The 16,636-nt window shown below is 37.1% G+C and overlaps 1 protein-coding gene across 3 annotated transcripts in view; it reads right to left on the reverse strand.

Moving 5' to 3' along the window:
* The window catches only part of LOC115226436 (24-methylenesterol C-methyltransferase 2-like), a 95,439-nt gene extending 84,828 nt beyond the window's left edge, over positions 1-10,611 (reverse strand). The window contains exons 1-2 of one of the 3 annotated variants that reach the window (XM_036500306.1): positions 10,358-10,611; positions 9,393-9,527 (exon numbers count right to left, since the gene is read on the reverse strand). In XM_036500306.1, coding sequence (XP_036356199.1) covers positions 9,393-9,461 — 69 coding nt within the window. In that variant the 5' untranslated portion in view covers positions 9,462-9,527; positions 10,358-10,611. Of the gene's footprint in view, positions 1-6,705; positions 6,862-9,392; positions 9,528-10,357 lie in introns of those variants that run through there. The other 2 variants (XM_036500302.1, XM_036500310.1) reach the window with 2 other exon arrangements.
* Between the last annotated feature and the right edge of the window lie 6,025 nt (positions 10,612-16,636).

The raw sequence follows: 16,636 nt of genomic DNA on the forward strand, positions 1-16,636 counted from the left end.
AGGGTTAGACATGCTCTCGAAGTAACTCTCTGTGATCAAAAAGAAATACAGGGCACCGAAAAGAACATATAATATTGAAAGGGCCTGAAAGTGGTAATGGAGGAACTGAAACAGCACCTCATTGTAAAGAAAGTAAAGATGGTAAGATATGACCAAAGAATGAAGGGTTACCACCAGAATAGGTTATTCAGAGTAGATCAGAAGTGATTCTATAAAGAAACAAATGGATAGTTTACAGATGAAAAGTTGATACCAGATAACAATGAAAGTGAAAGGTTCTGGAGTGACATCTGGAGTAAAGACAAGGTGCACAAGAAGGATGCTGAATGGTTGCAAGAACTGAAACAAACAGTAGTCTGTCCAAAACAGGCAGAACTAGTCATTTCAGTTAAGGGAGTAAAGGAAATAGCACAAAAATGAGCAAATGGAAGGCCCTGGGACCAGATGGAGTTCAAGGCTACTGGATCAAAAGATGTGGTGAATGTTATGCATGAATAGCTGCACAATTCAACACTTTGTTAAATGCGGACCAAGTAGCACCAGAGTGGTTAACATTGGGTAGGACAGTGCTGTGCCTGAAAAACATCGAAAAAGGCAATATGGTAGACAATTACAGGCCAATATCCTGTTTGCCACCTATGTGGAAATTGCTGACTGGAATACTCGCAGAGTCAATGTATGAACGTCTGGAAAACGATGGAGTCCTGCCACATGAGCAGAATGGTTGCAAGCGTAAGTGCAGAGGTACCAAGTATCAACTTCAGATAGACAAAACTTACTTAGAGACTGCAAGAGGAGGAAAAGTAACTTAGCCATGTCATGGATCAACTATCGTAAGGCGTACAATATGATCCCACATTCTTGGATTATGGAATATATGAACCTATTTGGTATTGCATCGACTGTTGAATGATTGCTTGGTAAAAGTATGGCAAATTGTAGGACGGACCTGACAGTATATGGAAGAAGTTAAGGACAGTAGAAATTAGGAGGGGCATCTTCCAAGGGAACTGTCTGTCCCCACTGATCTTTGTACTGTGCTTGATACCACTGACACTGATTCTGAGGAAAGCAAAAGCTGGGTATGTATTCAAAAGCCGCCAACAAAAAGTTGACCATTTGTTATTCATGGATGACCTCAAACTGTATGGTAAAGATGAAGCTCAAGTCTGTTCCCTCATTGATACGGTGTATACTGTCAGAATGGAGTTTGGACTGAGAAAGTGTGGTGTGTTAGCCTTGAAGAGAGGCAAAATCAAATATATGGATGGCTTAACGATACCGTTGGGGGAGGTTATCAAGCAGATAGAAGAGACGGGCTATAAGTACTTGGGGATTTTGGAAATGAATAAATTGATGGGGAAAGAAATGACAGAAAAATTTAAGGTGCAGACTGAGACTGATCCTTAAGTCGAAATTAAATGGACAGAATAAAATTGAAGCTATCAACACCTGGATGGTTTCACTCCTTAGATATGGAGCAGCGGTATTCGTATGGATAGTTAGATGAACTAAACAGCTTAGACAGAAAGACAAGGAAGTTGATAACTAGATATGGGACACTCCACCCAAAAAGTGAAACAGACAGACTGTATGTACCAAGATAAAAGGGGGGGAAGAGAACTTATTGGATGCGAACACAGCATTAGAGCAGAAGAAAACAACATAGCATGGTATGTAAAAAATGCTACAGAACTGCTATTATTAGAAGTAGGAAGGTTAGGCTTGTGTAGGATGAAAGATTGCAAAGATAAAGGGACCTTTTGAGTGGGATGGGTTACTCGACCAGAAGAAAATTCTAACTGGGCCCCACCTGCAAGGTCATGTGCTGTTTACCTTGATATGAGATCACCATGTCACACACATATGGTTGTGATGCATGTGCCTAGTATACCCTTATCAGACGGGTAGTCATGATGGGTATACTGGGCTTTGTATATTTTACCCCTGTGTCATTTTGATGGTATGCACTGCTCTCTCACTCAACAATAATAATAATAATCTTTTCTACTGTAGGCACAAGGCCCAAAATTTTCGGGAAGGGGACCAGTCAATTAGATCGACCCCAGTACACAACTGGTACTCAATTTATCGACCCCGAAAGGATGAAAGTCAAAGTCGACCTTGGCGGAATTTGTACTCAGAATGTAAAGATAGACGAAATACCACTAAGCATTTCACCTAGTATGCTAATGTTTCTGCCAGCTCTTCGCCTTAAATTAATAATAATAATAATAATACTATGTGCAAAACCAAATAAATGGCACCCTACTCATAATACCAACTTGAACTTCTAACTTGTCTCTTGAACTCCAGAAAACAGTGTTATTAGGGGCAGCTGGGATACTTAGGAGGGTTTTTGGTATCTAAGGTTACTTGTTGTCCGATGTTAGGAATTTTTCTTTTCCAAAAGTATAATTTGAACATCATCCTGAGCCAGTCGTTGAAGGTAAAAATGTCACTATCTCCTGGGATTTTCCACTCAACACTGACAGAATGATCCAGGATAATCAACCAGATATAGTCATTAAAGACATGGAAGAAAATACTTGTAGACGAAGTGTTTCCACTGATAAAAATATATTCATAAAGGAATTTGACAAACTAAATAAATATAAGGATGTGGAAATTGAAATACAAAATATGTGGCATCTTAAAGCTAGAACTGCTTCTGTGATTGTAGTTACCCTAGATATGATAAGAAAGGGATATCGGAAACATCTAGATAGTATTCCAGGAGAACCATGTCTCAGAAATTCAAAAGATTTTGCTAACAAGTACTGCCCACATCCTTAGAAAAACGCTATCAATTTAAATGTCTGCATTGTATTCCATGAAGATATTTTGCTACTTGGTCCGCATTTAACAAAGTGTTGAATTGCGCAGCTATTCGTGCATAACATTCACCACCCATCTGGTCCCAGGGCCTTCCACTTGCTCATTTTTGTGCTGATTTCCTTCACTCCCTTAACTGAAATGACTAGTTCTGCCTGTTTTGGACAGACTACTGTTTGTTTCAGTTCTTGCAACCATTCAGCATCCTTCTTGTGCACCTTGTCTTTACTCCAGATGTCACTCCAGAACCTTTCACTTTCATTGTTATCTGGTATCAACTTTTCATCTGTACACTATCCATTTGTTTCTTTATAGAATCACTTCTGATCTACCCAAGCTTTCGGTTATACTGTAACATCTCTTATCCTTTCGGTGTTGATAAAGTACCAGTGGAACATTGGTGTCGATGTAATCAACTCATCCCCTCACTCTAGGATGCTGGGTGTGTCTTGGCAAATGATTGTAACAAATATGCAGATTAAAAGTAAATGATGATAATAATAATAATAGTTATAATAATAATAATAATAATAATAATAATAATAATAATAATAATAATAATAATAATAATAATAATAATTATAATAATAATAATAATAATCATAAAAATGATAATAATAATAATAATAATAATAATGGTTTCAAATTTTGCTGCAAGGGCAACCATTTTGAGGGAGGGGATGAGTTGATTACATCGACACCAATGTTCCACTGGTACTTTATCAACACCGAAAGGATGAAAGGCAAAGTCACCTTGGTGGAATTTGAAGTCAGAATGTAGTGACAGGTGAAATACTGCTAAGTATTTTGCCCAGCATGCTAACAATTCTGGGAGCTCACCACCTTAAATGAAGATAATAATAATAATAATAATAATAATAATAATAATAATAATAATAATAATAATAATAATAATAATAATAAAACTGCGGCCTTAGATATTCTGAATAATAAATGGCAAGAAAAACCTCTCTATGGCAAATACCCAAAGAGAGCGAATAATGCAGATATCGACAAAGCCCTGACCCATCAATGGCTAATGGCCTCTGGCTTAAAATCTGAAACAGAGGGGTTTATCATAGCAGCTCAAGATCAATGCCTACCAACAAGAAACTACCAGGCCAACATATTAAAGAACGGCAGTAGCCCAACATGTCGTGTATGCTGACAACAAAATGAAACCATTGACCATGTTGTCTCCAAATGCAGTCTTCTAGCACCTACAGAGTACCTCAGTAGGCATGATTGAGCTGCACAATATATTCACTAGGTAATTTGCAAAAACCTGGATTTGCCCCATGAAAAAAACTGGTGGGAACACAATCCACCTCCTGTGCTTGAAAATGGCCACATCTCACTCCTCTGGAACTTCACCATTCAAACTGACAGGAAGATAGATGCAAATAGGCCAGACATTATATTGAAAGACTTCAGACAAAGAACATGCCTCCTCATTGATATGACTGTCCCAATCGATATAAACGTATCTGTCAAGACCTACCAAAAACTGAGCAAATATAAAGATCTTGAAATAGAAATCAGCAAAATGTGGAAGCTGAAGACTAAAACAATACCTGTTGTCATAGGTGCTCTGGGAATGATAGCGAAAGGGACTGATTGCTACCTAACTCAGATACCAGGAAACCCCAAAATGGCAGAAATTCAAAAGATAGTGCTCATGGGAACTGCTCATATCCTACGCAAAATACTCTCTATGTAATCCCAAGGTTTAAAACAAACTTTTTTTTTATTTATTTATTTATTTATTTTTTATGTATTAGACATTCACTAGTACAACACCAAAAAAAAAAAAAAAACCCCAAATATATGGCACAGAACTTCCAACCTGTTGTCTCTTGAGGTCTCTGGGTGAGACTTGGAGCCAACTTGTACAGACATAAAGCAAAAGTCAAACATAGAATAATAATAATAATAATAAAATTTGAGGGAGGCTGTGGACTTCTACAACTGGCAATAACAATGAAGATTGCTACAATTGGCCTAGACACCTACCTGAAAAACTCTGAGGACTGGATGTTAAAACTTGTCTCAAAACATGAAAACAAGAAAGCATCATACTCAGTAACAAAACAGGCAAAGGAATATCTAAGTGAATTCCGAATACAACAAATTTCGGAATTAGACATACAAGAAACAAGCACAGAAAAAGCTTAAACGCATGAAAACCTGTGCTAAAACTGCTGCCTTAGATATTCTGAATGATAAATGGCAAGAAAAACCTCTCTATGGCAAATACCCAAAGAAAGCGAATAATGCAGATGTTGACAAAGCCCTGACACATCAATGGCTAATGACCTCTGGCTTAAAATCTGAAACAGAAGGGTTTATCATAGCAGCCCAAGATCAATGCCTACCAACAAGGATCTACCAGGCCAACATATCAAAGAACGGCAGTAGCCCAACATGTCGTGTATGTCAACAACAAAATGAAACCATTGATCATGTTGTCTCCAAGTGCAGTCTTCTAGCGCCTACAGAGTATCTCATATTGAAAGACTTCAAACAAAGAACATGCCTCCTCATTGATATGACTGTCCCAATCGATATAAACGTATCTGTCAAGACCTACTAAAAACTGAGCAAATATAAAAATCTTGAAATAGAAATCAGCAAAATGTGGAACCTGAAGACTAAAGCAATACCTGTTGTCACAGGTGCCCTGGGAATGATAGCAAAAGGGGCTGATCGCTACCTAACTCAGATACCAGGAAACCCCAAAATGGCAGAAATTCAAAAGATAGTGCTCATGGGAACTGCTCATATCCTTCGCAAAATACTTTCTATGTAACCTCAAGTTTTAAAACAAACATAACTTTCGTTTTTTTTTTCTTCTTTAGGCATTCACTAGTACAACACTAAATACAAAACCAAATATATGGCACACTAGGCATAACAACAATATGAACTTCCAACCTGTTGCCTCTTGAGGTCTCTGAGTGAGACTTGGAGCCAACTTGTACAAATATAAAGCAAAAGTCAAACATACAATAATAATAATAATAATAATAATAATAATAATAATAATAATAATAATAATAATAATGCTGTGATGCAGTACCAGGCAGTGGCTCCCATGGCATCCGATCTTAACTGATTGGAAGTGTTATCATGTACATTATTTTATCTTGGTATAAAAAATGGGCTACAGCAAATATTCTGCTCAATACCACAAATTTGCTTGTCCGTTGTTTGACCTTAACCATTTGAGTATGATATGTGCATCTCTGATGATGAGCAGAAGTAATGAGGGAGCATCATAACCATGTGCTGAGAGGAATTCTTTGGAGCTTCCTCTGGAAACATGGGTATATAAAGCCATTGAGCATGGTAGATAAAGTGATGAAGGATATGAAAGCCAGGAAAGTCCCTGGCCCATCAGAAATCACCACTGAGATGCTCAAAATATTTGGCAGTGTGGGTTATCACCCATATAGTTAACCAGATTGTACACGAAGGAGTCATATTCAATGATTGGTGCAGCAGCATCATAGTCAACTGCTACAAAGGTAAAGGTAACACCTTAGACAGAAATAACTACAGAAGTATCAAATTGTTGGATTAGGAGATGAAAGTTATGGAGAGGGTTATAGCCCAACTAATTAGGAAGAGAGTTATTCTAGATGAAATGCAGTTTGGTTTTGTGACAAGGTGAAGTACCACTGATGCTATATTTCTGATGGGTCAGCTGCAGGAGAAGTACTAGCCAGAAATAAACCTGTGTACTTGGCTTTTGTTGACATAGAGAAAGTCTTTGACAAAGTTTCCTGCTCCCTTATCTGGTGGTCAATGTGGAAACTAGAGATAGATGAGTGGTTGTAAGTAAGTAAGGTGAGAGTTGGCAACACATACAGTGATGAATTCAGGATACAAGTAGGGGTTCATCAAGGATTAGTTCTCAGCCCCCTCTTGTTCATCATAGTTCTCCTGGCAATAACAGAGGTATTTAAGATAGGCTGCCCCTGGGAGGTCCTCTATGCTGATGACCTTGTTCTTATAGATGAATCACTACCAGAACAAGAAAAGAAATTTCAGATTTGGAAGCAAGGTTTTAGAATTAATTTAGCAAACATCAAAGTCTTAGTAAGTAGGAAAGAGGACAACTCACATATCCCTTCAGGTAGATGGCTCTGCTTGATATGTAGAAAAGGCATATGTAGAAACTTCATAAGATGTACCTGGTGCAAGTTATAGACACACAAGAAGTTCACCAATATCAGAGGAAGGTTAAGAAGGAAAATATTAATTGTGTGTGGAGGTACAATAAACACTAGAAATGTACAGAAAATAGACTCCATCAAATATCAGGGGGTGACGGATACCTAGAAATAGTTGAAAGCTTCCATTATCTAGGTGACCAAGTGGAGATGGATGCCCTGAGAGCATAGCTGCTTGAATAAGAATAGGCTGGGCAAAGTTCAGAGAACTCCTACCTCTGATGGCAACTAAGGGCCTATCCCTCAGAGTGGGAGGCAGATTGTATGATGCCTGTGAGCAAACAGCCATGCTACATGGTCATGAAACATGGGCTGTGACCACTGAAGTCTGAAAGAAATTAACCTAGTATGCTTTGTATAAATGTCTTGAGAGAAAAGTTGGCCGTAAGAGGCATCAGATGTAGTGTGCAAGAGAGATGACTGTGATGGTATGGCCATGTGATGCATATGGACAGGGATAGCTGTGTAAAGAGGTACCAATCTCTAACTGTGAAGGAAACATATGGAGAGGTAAATCCAGGAAGATGGGATGGTGAAACATGATCTTCGAACATTGGGCCTTATGGAGGTGATAATAAATGACTGAGACCTTTGGTGATATGCCATGCTTGAGAAGACTCATGAAGCCAAGTGAAATCGTAGTTGTGGCTGATGCTGATGTCATGTAACTGGTATCCTTGCTGGTGGCACATAAAAGCACCCATAACACTCTTGGAGTGGTTGGCATTAGGAAGGGCATCCAGTCATAGAAACCATTCCAAGTCAGATTGGAACTTGGTACCACTCTCCAGTTTACCAGTTCCAATCAAACTGTCTAACCCATGCCAGCATGGAAAGCAAATGCTAAACAATGATGATGAGGATTTTGTAATTTTGCGTGCTTGCACATCAGCATCCAAAGTTTTACACTAACATATATCTTTTTAGATTAATGTTCACTATATACAGCATATTACTCTTCAAGCAAAAGTTTTCAACATTTCCAAGCCAGTGTTGTATGATGCTAAAAAGTTACTTTAATATGATTAAAAAGTGGAAGTTGTTTCTACTCTTTTATTCTTTACTTGTTTCAATCATTGGATTGTACCATGCTGGGGCACCATCTTTAAGGGTTTAGTGGAACAAATTGACCTCAGTACTTAATTTAAAGTGTAGTACTTATTTCAATGGTCTCTTTTTGCAGAAGAACCACTTATTGTCAAGTGTTGAGGACACACACACGCACGCACGTGCACACACAAACACACACACACATTACAGACAGCCAACTAGTTTCCATCAACCAAATTCACCAGCAAGGTCACCCTGGGTCTATAGTAGAAGATATTTGCTCAAAGTGCTGTAGAATTTTACTGAAACCAAGTGATTGGGAAGTAAACTTCTTAAACATCCAACCATGCTTATGCCAATGAAAATTTCTTTACAAGCCTTTAATATTCAACTTTCTGTTTCCTAATAACATGTTAGATGAACTTTATTTCATACTTAGAAGTAATTATTCTCTGGGAAATAAGAGAAAAAGTTAGTAAAATATGTCGTAAAAGATATTTGAATCTTCAAATTAAAAAATTATATACACATAAAAAATTATTTTTTTAAGTTAAGTTTTTGTAAAATAAGAGAAAAAGATAAACAGAATTTTTTTAATGGAGACTTTCATAAATAAGAAATTAATAATTTTGTACACAAAATGAAATAAAAGGAGAATAAAATGAAAAAGTTTATATTTTGTATGCTGAGGCTAAAAATAATGCATGTTAGAGTAACAAACAAGATTAAAATGACTATGAGTATAGATTTTCTAGTTTAGCTTGTAAAATGTAAAACATCAGTTATGTTGACTTTTATGGGAAGAAAAAGCAGTTTTGTTGAAATAAAAAGTATGTAGATGGAAAAAAAAGCATGTAGATGAAATAAAAGCATGTCGTGTACACCAGACACTTGACCAGCCTTAGCAAAAAAGGACTAAATGCATCAACAACTAGCATGAGATTAGTCTCCAACCACTGGTCCACAGGAAGGCTGTCACACAACTTTACCTTTTCTATTACTACTGTGATGGCTTCTGCATGTCATACCCAACCACCTGTGAAGAGCTGTATAAACTTATTCCAAATTCAGTTAAGGATTAGGAAAGAAATATTATTTGAAATTATTTTCACATTTTATTAGGATATTGCAGTAAAAGCAATATCTTTAGAAAATATAAAAGGTTGTTTGGTTAAACTTCTAATTCCACTACATTGATCTAGCATATTAATAAAAAAAAAAGAGTTAGTGAAAATATTTGTTATGATAAGTGATGAATAAATGAATACATACCTTAACAAACCTACCCATAAAAGTTTTTTGTGGTAAACAGGAATTTTTAGCAAGCGATTCAATAAGCATTTTGATCTTTTTGAATTGGGTGTACTTTTTATTTTACTGGTGGGTTTCAAGCTAGAAAAATATTTACTGAATTTAGTAAAAATGGAATAAGACAAATATTTAAGAGAATATTTTTGAAGAATATATAAAATGTTAAAAAGTTTTTAAATACTTTTAACTTTATATGAAATAATACACATGAAATGGATATTTAACAGCTTAAATTGTTAATCAGGAACTGACATTTATCCATGTTATAGAAACTTTCGAATTCAGAGTCTTCTTTGATCATAAAAACCACATACTAATTTTTTTTGTATTACATTTAAAATTTAAAATTCTCATCAGAGAAGTTGGCATATTCATATAAGGATAAAATTATAGTAAGTTCATTATCAAATGATACCCACTGTATGATCAAAAATATGAAGAAATATATTATACATGTATTACTATGATTAATAAGAATGTCTACCACTAAACTACATTAGGAATGTGGAGAGTGGGCCTCACTACTTATCAAAGTATAGTTGAAGCAAAATACTTCTGAACAATAGAAAATTAATAGTTTTCAAAAATGCTGGAATGAAAGTTGTAAAACTTCTCTTTTTTGAGTATAAAAGACATTTTAGTTTAATGACTAGTGAAAAGTGCAACAAACTGAGCAAAAAGGTACATTGCATTTCATTTATATATTCAAAGCTGTAAAAATAGTACAAATTTTGAATATGGTTTTTAAATTTTGGATGATTCCTGGTAGAATTCATTTGTTTTATTCAATTATATCTGTTTTTAAAGTAATATTGTCGACTTTTATAAGTTAAAAATGTATATGTAGTAGTAATTTAACTTAAAGTGTGACTTTTGTCTATGTTTATCTTTGTAAAAAACAATATGAAGTATAAAATTCACCTTACCTGCTGAGTTGTTATGTATCTGATAATTAACTTTAAAAAGGCTTACATGAAGAATGAAATAAGAAAATATAAAAGCTTCTTAATTAATGATTGGTTGTGCTCAAAGGTATTTGAGGTATTCAGCAACCTATTCATGGAAAGAGACATGCTGTGTGATCACACAACATTAGGAAAGGCTAATCAGGTCATCCATTTTGCAGAAACTGTTTGTTAAAAACTGTATGCCACAAACAAGATTTATGACTTCACTTATTCTTATAATTTGAAGTCATATTTTTTCTAACTTTACTCTCATAAGTGGGTGGAACAGTCTCAGTATATTCTGCAAATTTTCTAAAACTTTTGAGATTAAATGAGATCAATGTGGCTAGTGTTCAGATTGAAACCTGTGAGTTAATATCTGTAAGAAAAATAGGGAAGGGTTCAGAAGTATTCAGAGAATAAAGGATTGGTTGTGCTCAAAGGTATTTGAGTCATTCAGCAACCTATTCATTGGAAGAGACATGCTGTATGATCACACAACATTAGGAAAGGCTAATCAGGTCATCCATTTTGCAGAAACTGTTAGTAGAGAAAGTAAGTGACATAGAAGGGATGATGTGACAAGGAGGATGGGAGGAAGATGCATCAAATTTGTTTTTTGATAGTGCAGAATAGAATCAGTTTTAGAACAAAATAACACGAAATGAAATAACAATAAAGACTATAAACTGAAATTGGTAGTTACAAAAAATAAATGGAAAATTACAGGTTATAAAACCATTGGAGGATTTAGTTCTCATTAAGAAGCTGGTGAGGGATAATGTCTAGTATGTGAATCTACTAGCAAAGTTTACTAATTTGTATTAAGTGCTAACAAACTGTTTTATGTGATATATACTCACTTTCTTCAGTGCCTTAATGACTTGTTTACTATTATCTCTAACCACATAAATACACATGTGAAAATATCAATAAGCAAGTCATAATAAGTATATATTCCCCAAATTGAAATTATGGCAACCTAGACACCAAGACATATCAAGAAAAATCCTGTATGGTTTTATATTTTACTTACTCAAGAACATACCAAAAACTGATGGTATGTGATTCATCTTCCTTTGTTTACAATGAGAAGTGCAAACCACAGTAAGTTTCACAGTGTTTGCAGTTATCTTCATCCAAGTATGACAATACATTTTTTTATGTATGGCTTGCTGTGGTATGATTTAGGTTCAATAGTGAATTTTGGAAAGCAACTGCTGACTAATGGAAACAATATACAGAGTATACAAACTTTTTATATAAATCTGCCAAAAATGAAAACAAGTCATGCTGTGCTTCTTTTATTACCTCCTAACATACATGAATGTATCCATGACCTGTAGACATTTGTAAAGAAATTGAGACATCTGGTCTCAAAACAAATAAACTTGATAAAATTTGCCCTCATAATGAAAATATGAGGATCTGTATGACTTTCATGGAATTCTGTTCTTACAGAAGACCTTCAGACACCAGTAACATTCTTGTTTCTTGTTCCTTATGAATTTATCTTTCAAAAGTTATAAAAATTTGAAATTGTTTTACTCTGTGTGTGTGTGTGTGTTGTTTCTCCTTATGGATTTATCTTTCAAAAGTTATCAAAATTAGGAATTGTGTTTCACTGTGTGTAGATGTGAAATTGGTAAAGTATAATTCATGATAAAAATTTTGTCTCATTCTGATAAAAATACCAGTGACTTCAGAGCAAAACATCTCATTACAGGCCCCCTGCATTTAGCATCTTTGTCTGTGACTCACTCCCACTCCAACTGTTGTTTTAGTTTCCTTTGACCATTGTGACAGCAAAAAAGTAGAAACGATGTTGGATAATTTAGAAAACTTCAAACTATAAAATAAATGAAATTACTCCAGCTCATGTTGAATGATTTGGAACAAATTCAATAGCTTCAAACACTAAAGTGTTATTCACACACACAAAAAATATATACACGTGGAATGTTATATGTTAATGACTATCATAGAAAAATGTAAATGATTTTAACACTTCGTTACACATCAAGTTGAATAATAAATATAACTTACTTCTGTAATGCTGTCCTAAATATGATGATACACTTGATTGAAAAAAGGAGTAGCATGTAGTTGTTGAGTATAATACAATATTTAGGTTTAAAAATCTGAAAAAGTACTTGTTATAATTGTGTTTTAATGCTTTTATAACCTGCTCAAATGAAAATCTGATTTTCGCCAACAAATCACGTGCAGACATGAATGGAGGGGAAGGAAAAATAGGGAGAAAAAGGGAAAAGGATAGAAAAAATTAAGGGAAAAAAATCTAAATCACTACATTCTGCAGTGATCACAGTAAGTACACCATCAATTGTACAAACAACAATATTCACACAAAATCACTAATGATCTGCTCTTCTTTTTTTTGCATTTCAATGCTTTTGATCTTGAAACTGAACTATTCTTTGTCTTCTTTATCTTGTTTTGCTCTATTCTCTCTGCCATTTTGGAGGATGTCGCATGTGTGTGGCTCTTTAAACTTTTTGATAGTGCTCTGTAAAGTTTTATCACCTTTCTTTTCTTTTCCTCTCTCTCTCTCTTTTTTCTTCCCTCCCTTATTCTTGTATATTTGTTACTTTCTCTCTCAATCACCACCACTTTAACCTATCCATTCTTGGTGGTGGAGGCATGCATCAAACAACCAAGAGACATCTGACAGAGAAGCACCCACCAGCACCCCCAGATAATCAACTAAACTGGCTCAATCCCCTAGAACACTTGAGATCGGTCTTCACCTTTGATAACATCAGAAAGGCGATTTCATCCTTCCCTGCTGGTTCAGGTATGGGAATTGATGGCCTTCGGCCTCAACACCTCAATGATAGTATCTCCTTATCGGCTGGTGATGCCGGACTTGAGCTCTTGGAGAATTTGTCTCTGTCAGTGAACATCCTCCCCTATATCCGCCCACTATTCTTTGGTGCAAAATTATTTGGGCTCACTAAACCCAATGGAGACCTGCGCCCCATTGTAGTCAGCTGCACCCTTCACTGTCTCACTGCAAAGGTGTGCTTACAATCAGTCTTTAGCTTATTGGAGGAGAAATTTTCCCCCCACCCAGCTAGGAGTGGGCACCAAATTGGGATGTGAAACTGCTGCCCACACTAACTGAGCTTATGCCAACTTGCCCTCCTTGTCACCCAAGGTTATCCTCAAATTTGACCTTAAGAATGCTTTCAACTCCATCAGCTGCGATGCTGTCCTCAGCTCAGTAAGAGAGGCCTCACAACTCTACTGCCTTGCATGGCAGGCTTATCAGGAGCCCTCCTATCTCTCTTTTGGTGACCAAATCATCACCTCTGCCACAGGAGTCCAACAGGGCGACCCACTTAGGCCCACTCTGTTCATACTGGGCATTGATGACATCACCAAAATGGGGGTCAAGCTAGACCTCATCGTCTGGTATCTCAGCGATGCTTTTTTGGAGGATCACTGGACAGGGTTCTTGCCATTGCAAACACGATGGTTGGGGAGCTTAGTTGCTGGGGTCTCCAAGTAAACAGCTCCAAATGTGAGCTCTGGATCCTCAACCCCCTGGCTTCTCAACATCAACCAACTATTGACCTTTTTGCAGAGTTCTTCCCTAGGAGCCCCAATCCCTGACTTTGGCTTTGAGTTCATCTTCCAGTCGAAGGTGGCTGCTCTTGAGCAATTGCTGAAAAATATTGAAGCTATCAAACCCCATCAAGGTTTTTTCATACATAGGAATTACCTCCCGATCCCTAAGCTTCTATATTTGCTCAGAGTTAGCTCATCTTATGGATTCCCATTGTGCCTCAAATGCTTCAACAACCTAATCTTTGAGAGATTCGAATGCTTAGTCAAAGTCAGACTCTCTCCAATGTCCCATGATCAGGCTGCATTGCTCAAGTAGTTTGGAGGGCTTGATCTTCGTAAGTGTTCATCCCTCTCTCTCCTCTGCTTCCTTTTCTCTACCCACGCCTGCTCCACCCTGGTGAGCAATATGGACCAGTTCAAACAGGGAGTTGGATGAAGTCCTTCAACACTGGAGGGAATTGGGCTTGTCTACTCCTGAGAAAGTGGAGGACTGTCAGAGTCAGAGAGTTTGGGACAACATAATTTCGAAGGCCACCTTCGACACCCTCTTCATCCAGTCAGACCTGTTTTCAAGGTGTCTCTTACTGTCTGCTAGCACCAAATACTCAGATGACTGGATTGATGCCATGCCTGTGGCTAATGTTGGTGGCCTACTCAGCTTGGATAAATTTCGTGTCTCCATTGCCCTCAGAATGGGCGCTGATGTATGCACAGGTTTGATCTGTTATGGTGGCAGGCTCCTCAACTCCACAAGCTTCCATGGCCTTTCTTGCCACCTGAATGCTGGTTGCTTCGCGTGAGCTTGGCCTGGGCAAACATCCCTTCCATCTTGGAACCATGGGATTGTCCAGGTGTGATGAGAAGAGACCTGACAGCCTCACCCTGTGCCCCTGATTGCAAGGTAGATGCCTTGTCTGGGATGTCTCAGTTAGTGATCCTTTGCTTCTTCTCACATCCTGGATGCTGCAGTCAGGGCAAGATCCACAGCTTCTGCAGCTGTGCAGAACAAAATCCTGAAATACAGCAATCAGTTGGCCAACTACATTTTCCATCCTGTGGCATTTGAGACATTTGGTGGGGTTGGACCACTAACTGCAAGATTCCTATCTTCACTAGCAACTCACCTTGCAGAGATAACTGGGGAGGCTTGTGAGGGAACTTGGCTATTGCAGCACATCAGCATCACCATCACCTGTGGCAATGCTGCAAGCATGCTGGCATGCTTCAGTAGCCATTAGAGAAGTTTCCTACCGCCCCCAACTTTTCAACCAAAGGTGGTGAATTGTTTTGGTTTTTTCTTTTTTCTCTCTTTTCCTTTTTTCTTATTATGAACATACTTAAAATGAACTGGGGGAAAATAGAGATAAATAAATAGGTAAAGTTCATAGATGCAAACAGTAAAGTAAGTAAACCCATACACACACACACACACACACACAATATAGATGCAGATAAGGATGCTCACCATAGAAAGATAGAATAGACTAAACAGAACAGGAGGAGACATGTGGGATGGAGAGTCCCTGAAGAGGACACAGGACATGTGATGAAAGATTTCCAGACAGTGGACATAAAATATAAACAATAATAAACAAGTGAATTACGAATATTTAGTGAATGTGTTCATTTGGCAAGGAAAATAAAGGATCATCCCGAAAGATAACAATATTTGTTTCAAAACATAATTTCACATTAGGAATTTAGCAAAACAAATTATATATATATAATGTGCAGCGATTATATTGTCTAAATTACGCAAAAATGAAAATAACACTGACATCTCATTTTAACAGATATATTTACCAAAATTATATAATTTTAGAGTAAATTTATTCAATAAAATCGCCATTGGCTTCAACCACAGCCTCTAGGTGACTTTGGAATCTCCTGCAACTCTTCTGGATAGTCTCCTTGTTTAAGTTGGTGAATGCTACCATAATCCTTGCTTTCAGTTCATCTTTGGTGTTACAAGAAGTTTTGTTGGTCTCTTGTTCAACTGCACCCCACACACAATAATCAAGGGGGTTGCAGTGTTGTGGCCAGATGTTAGGAGTGATGTGGCTGCAGAAATTGTCTGACAGCCAGGACTGGGTTCTCCTGCTTGTGTGAAATGATACAAACTCCTGTTGCCAGATACAGGGTCTTCTAGCAGTCACCCTCTTGACCCCAGGGCAGCACTACCTCCTCCAGGCACTTGATGTAGGCTTCCATGTTGAGTCAGAGGCTGTGTGGGAAGTTGAATGGAGGCATAACATCACCATCACTAGTGATCACTCCAAATACTATTATGTTAACTGGATGTTTGATTTTTATCACTCTCGTTACATGATTGTTCTGTGTGTTCACTGTTTGTTCATATTCGAGCTTCTGGCACGAATGCCAAGCAGTGCAGCATGTCATTTCCAAATTTCTGGCAGAGTAAATTGCGTCATGGTGCTGTTTTTCTCACAGACAGTGCCCAACTGACCCTACTATACTGTGTAGTCAACAAAATCAAAAGCAAACAATGCACATGGTAACAATTTACCCATCACACCTTGTATATATATTTTCTTTTTATTAGAAAGTAGGGTTCTGTTGTGGTACCACTCACCACTGCCTTTGATGCCAATACCAAATACATAGTGTATGACTGTGTATGTGTGTGTGTCTGTGTATATACATATA

The sequence above is a fragment of the Octopus sinensis genome, linkage group LG2, assembly GCF_006345805.1.
Source record: "Octopus sinensis linkage group LG2, ASM634580v1, whole genome shotgun sequence".
Classification (NCBI taxonomy): domain Eukaryota; kingdom Metazoa; phylum Mollusca; class Cephalopoda; order Octopoda; family Octopodidae; genus Octopus; species Octopus sinensis.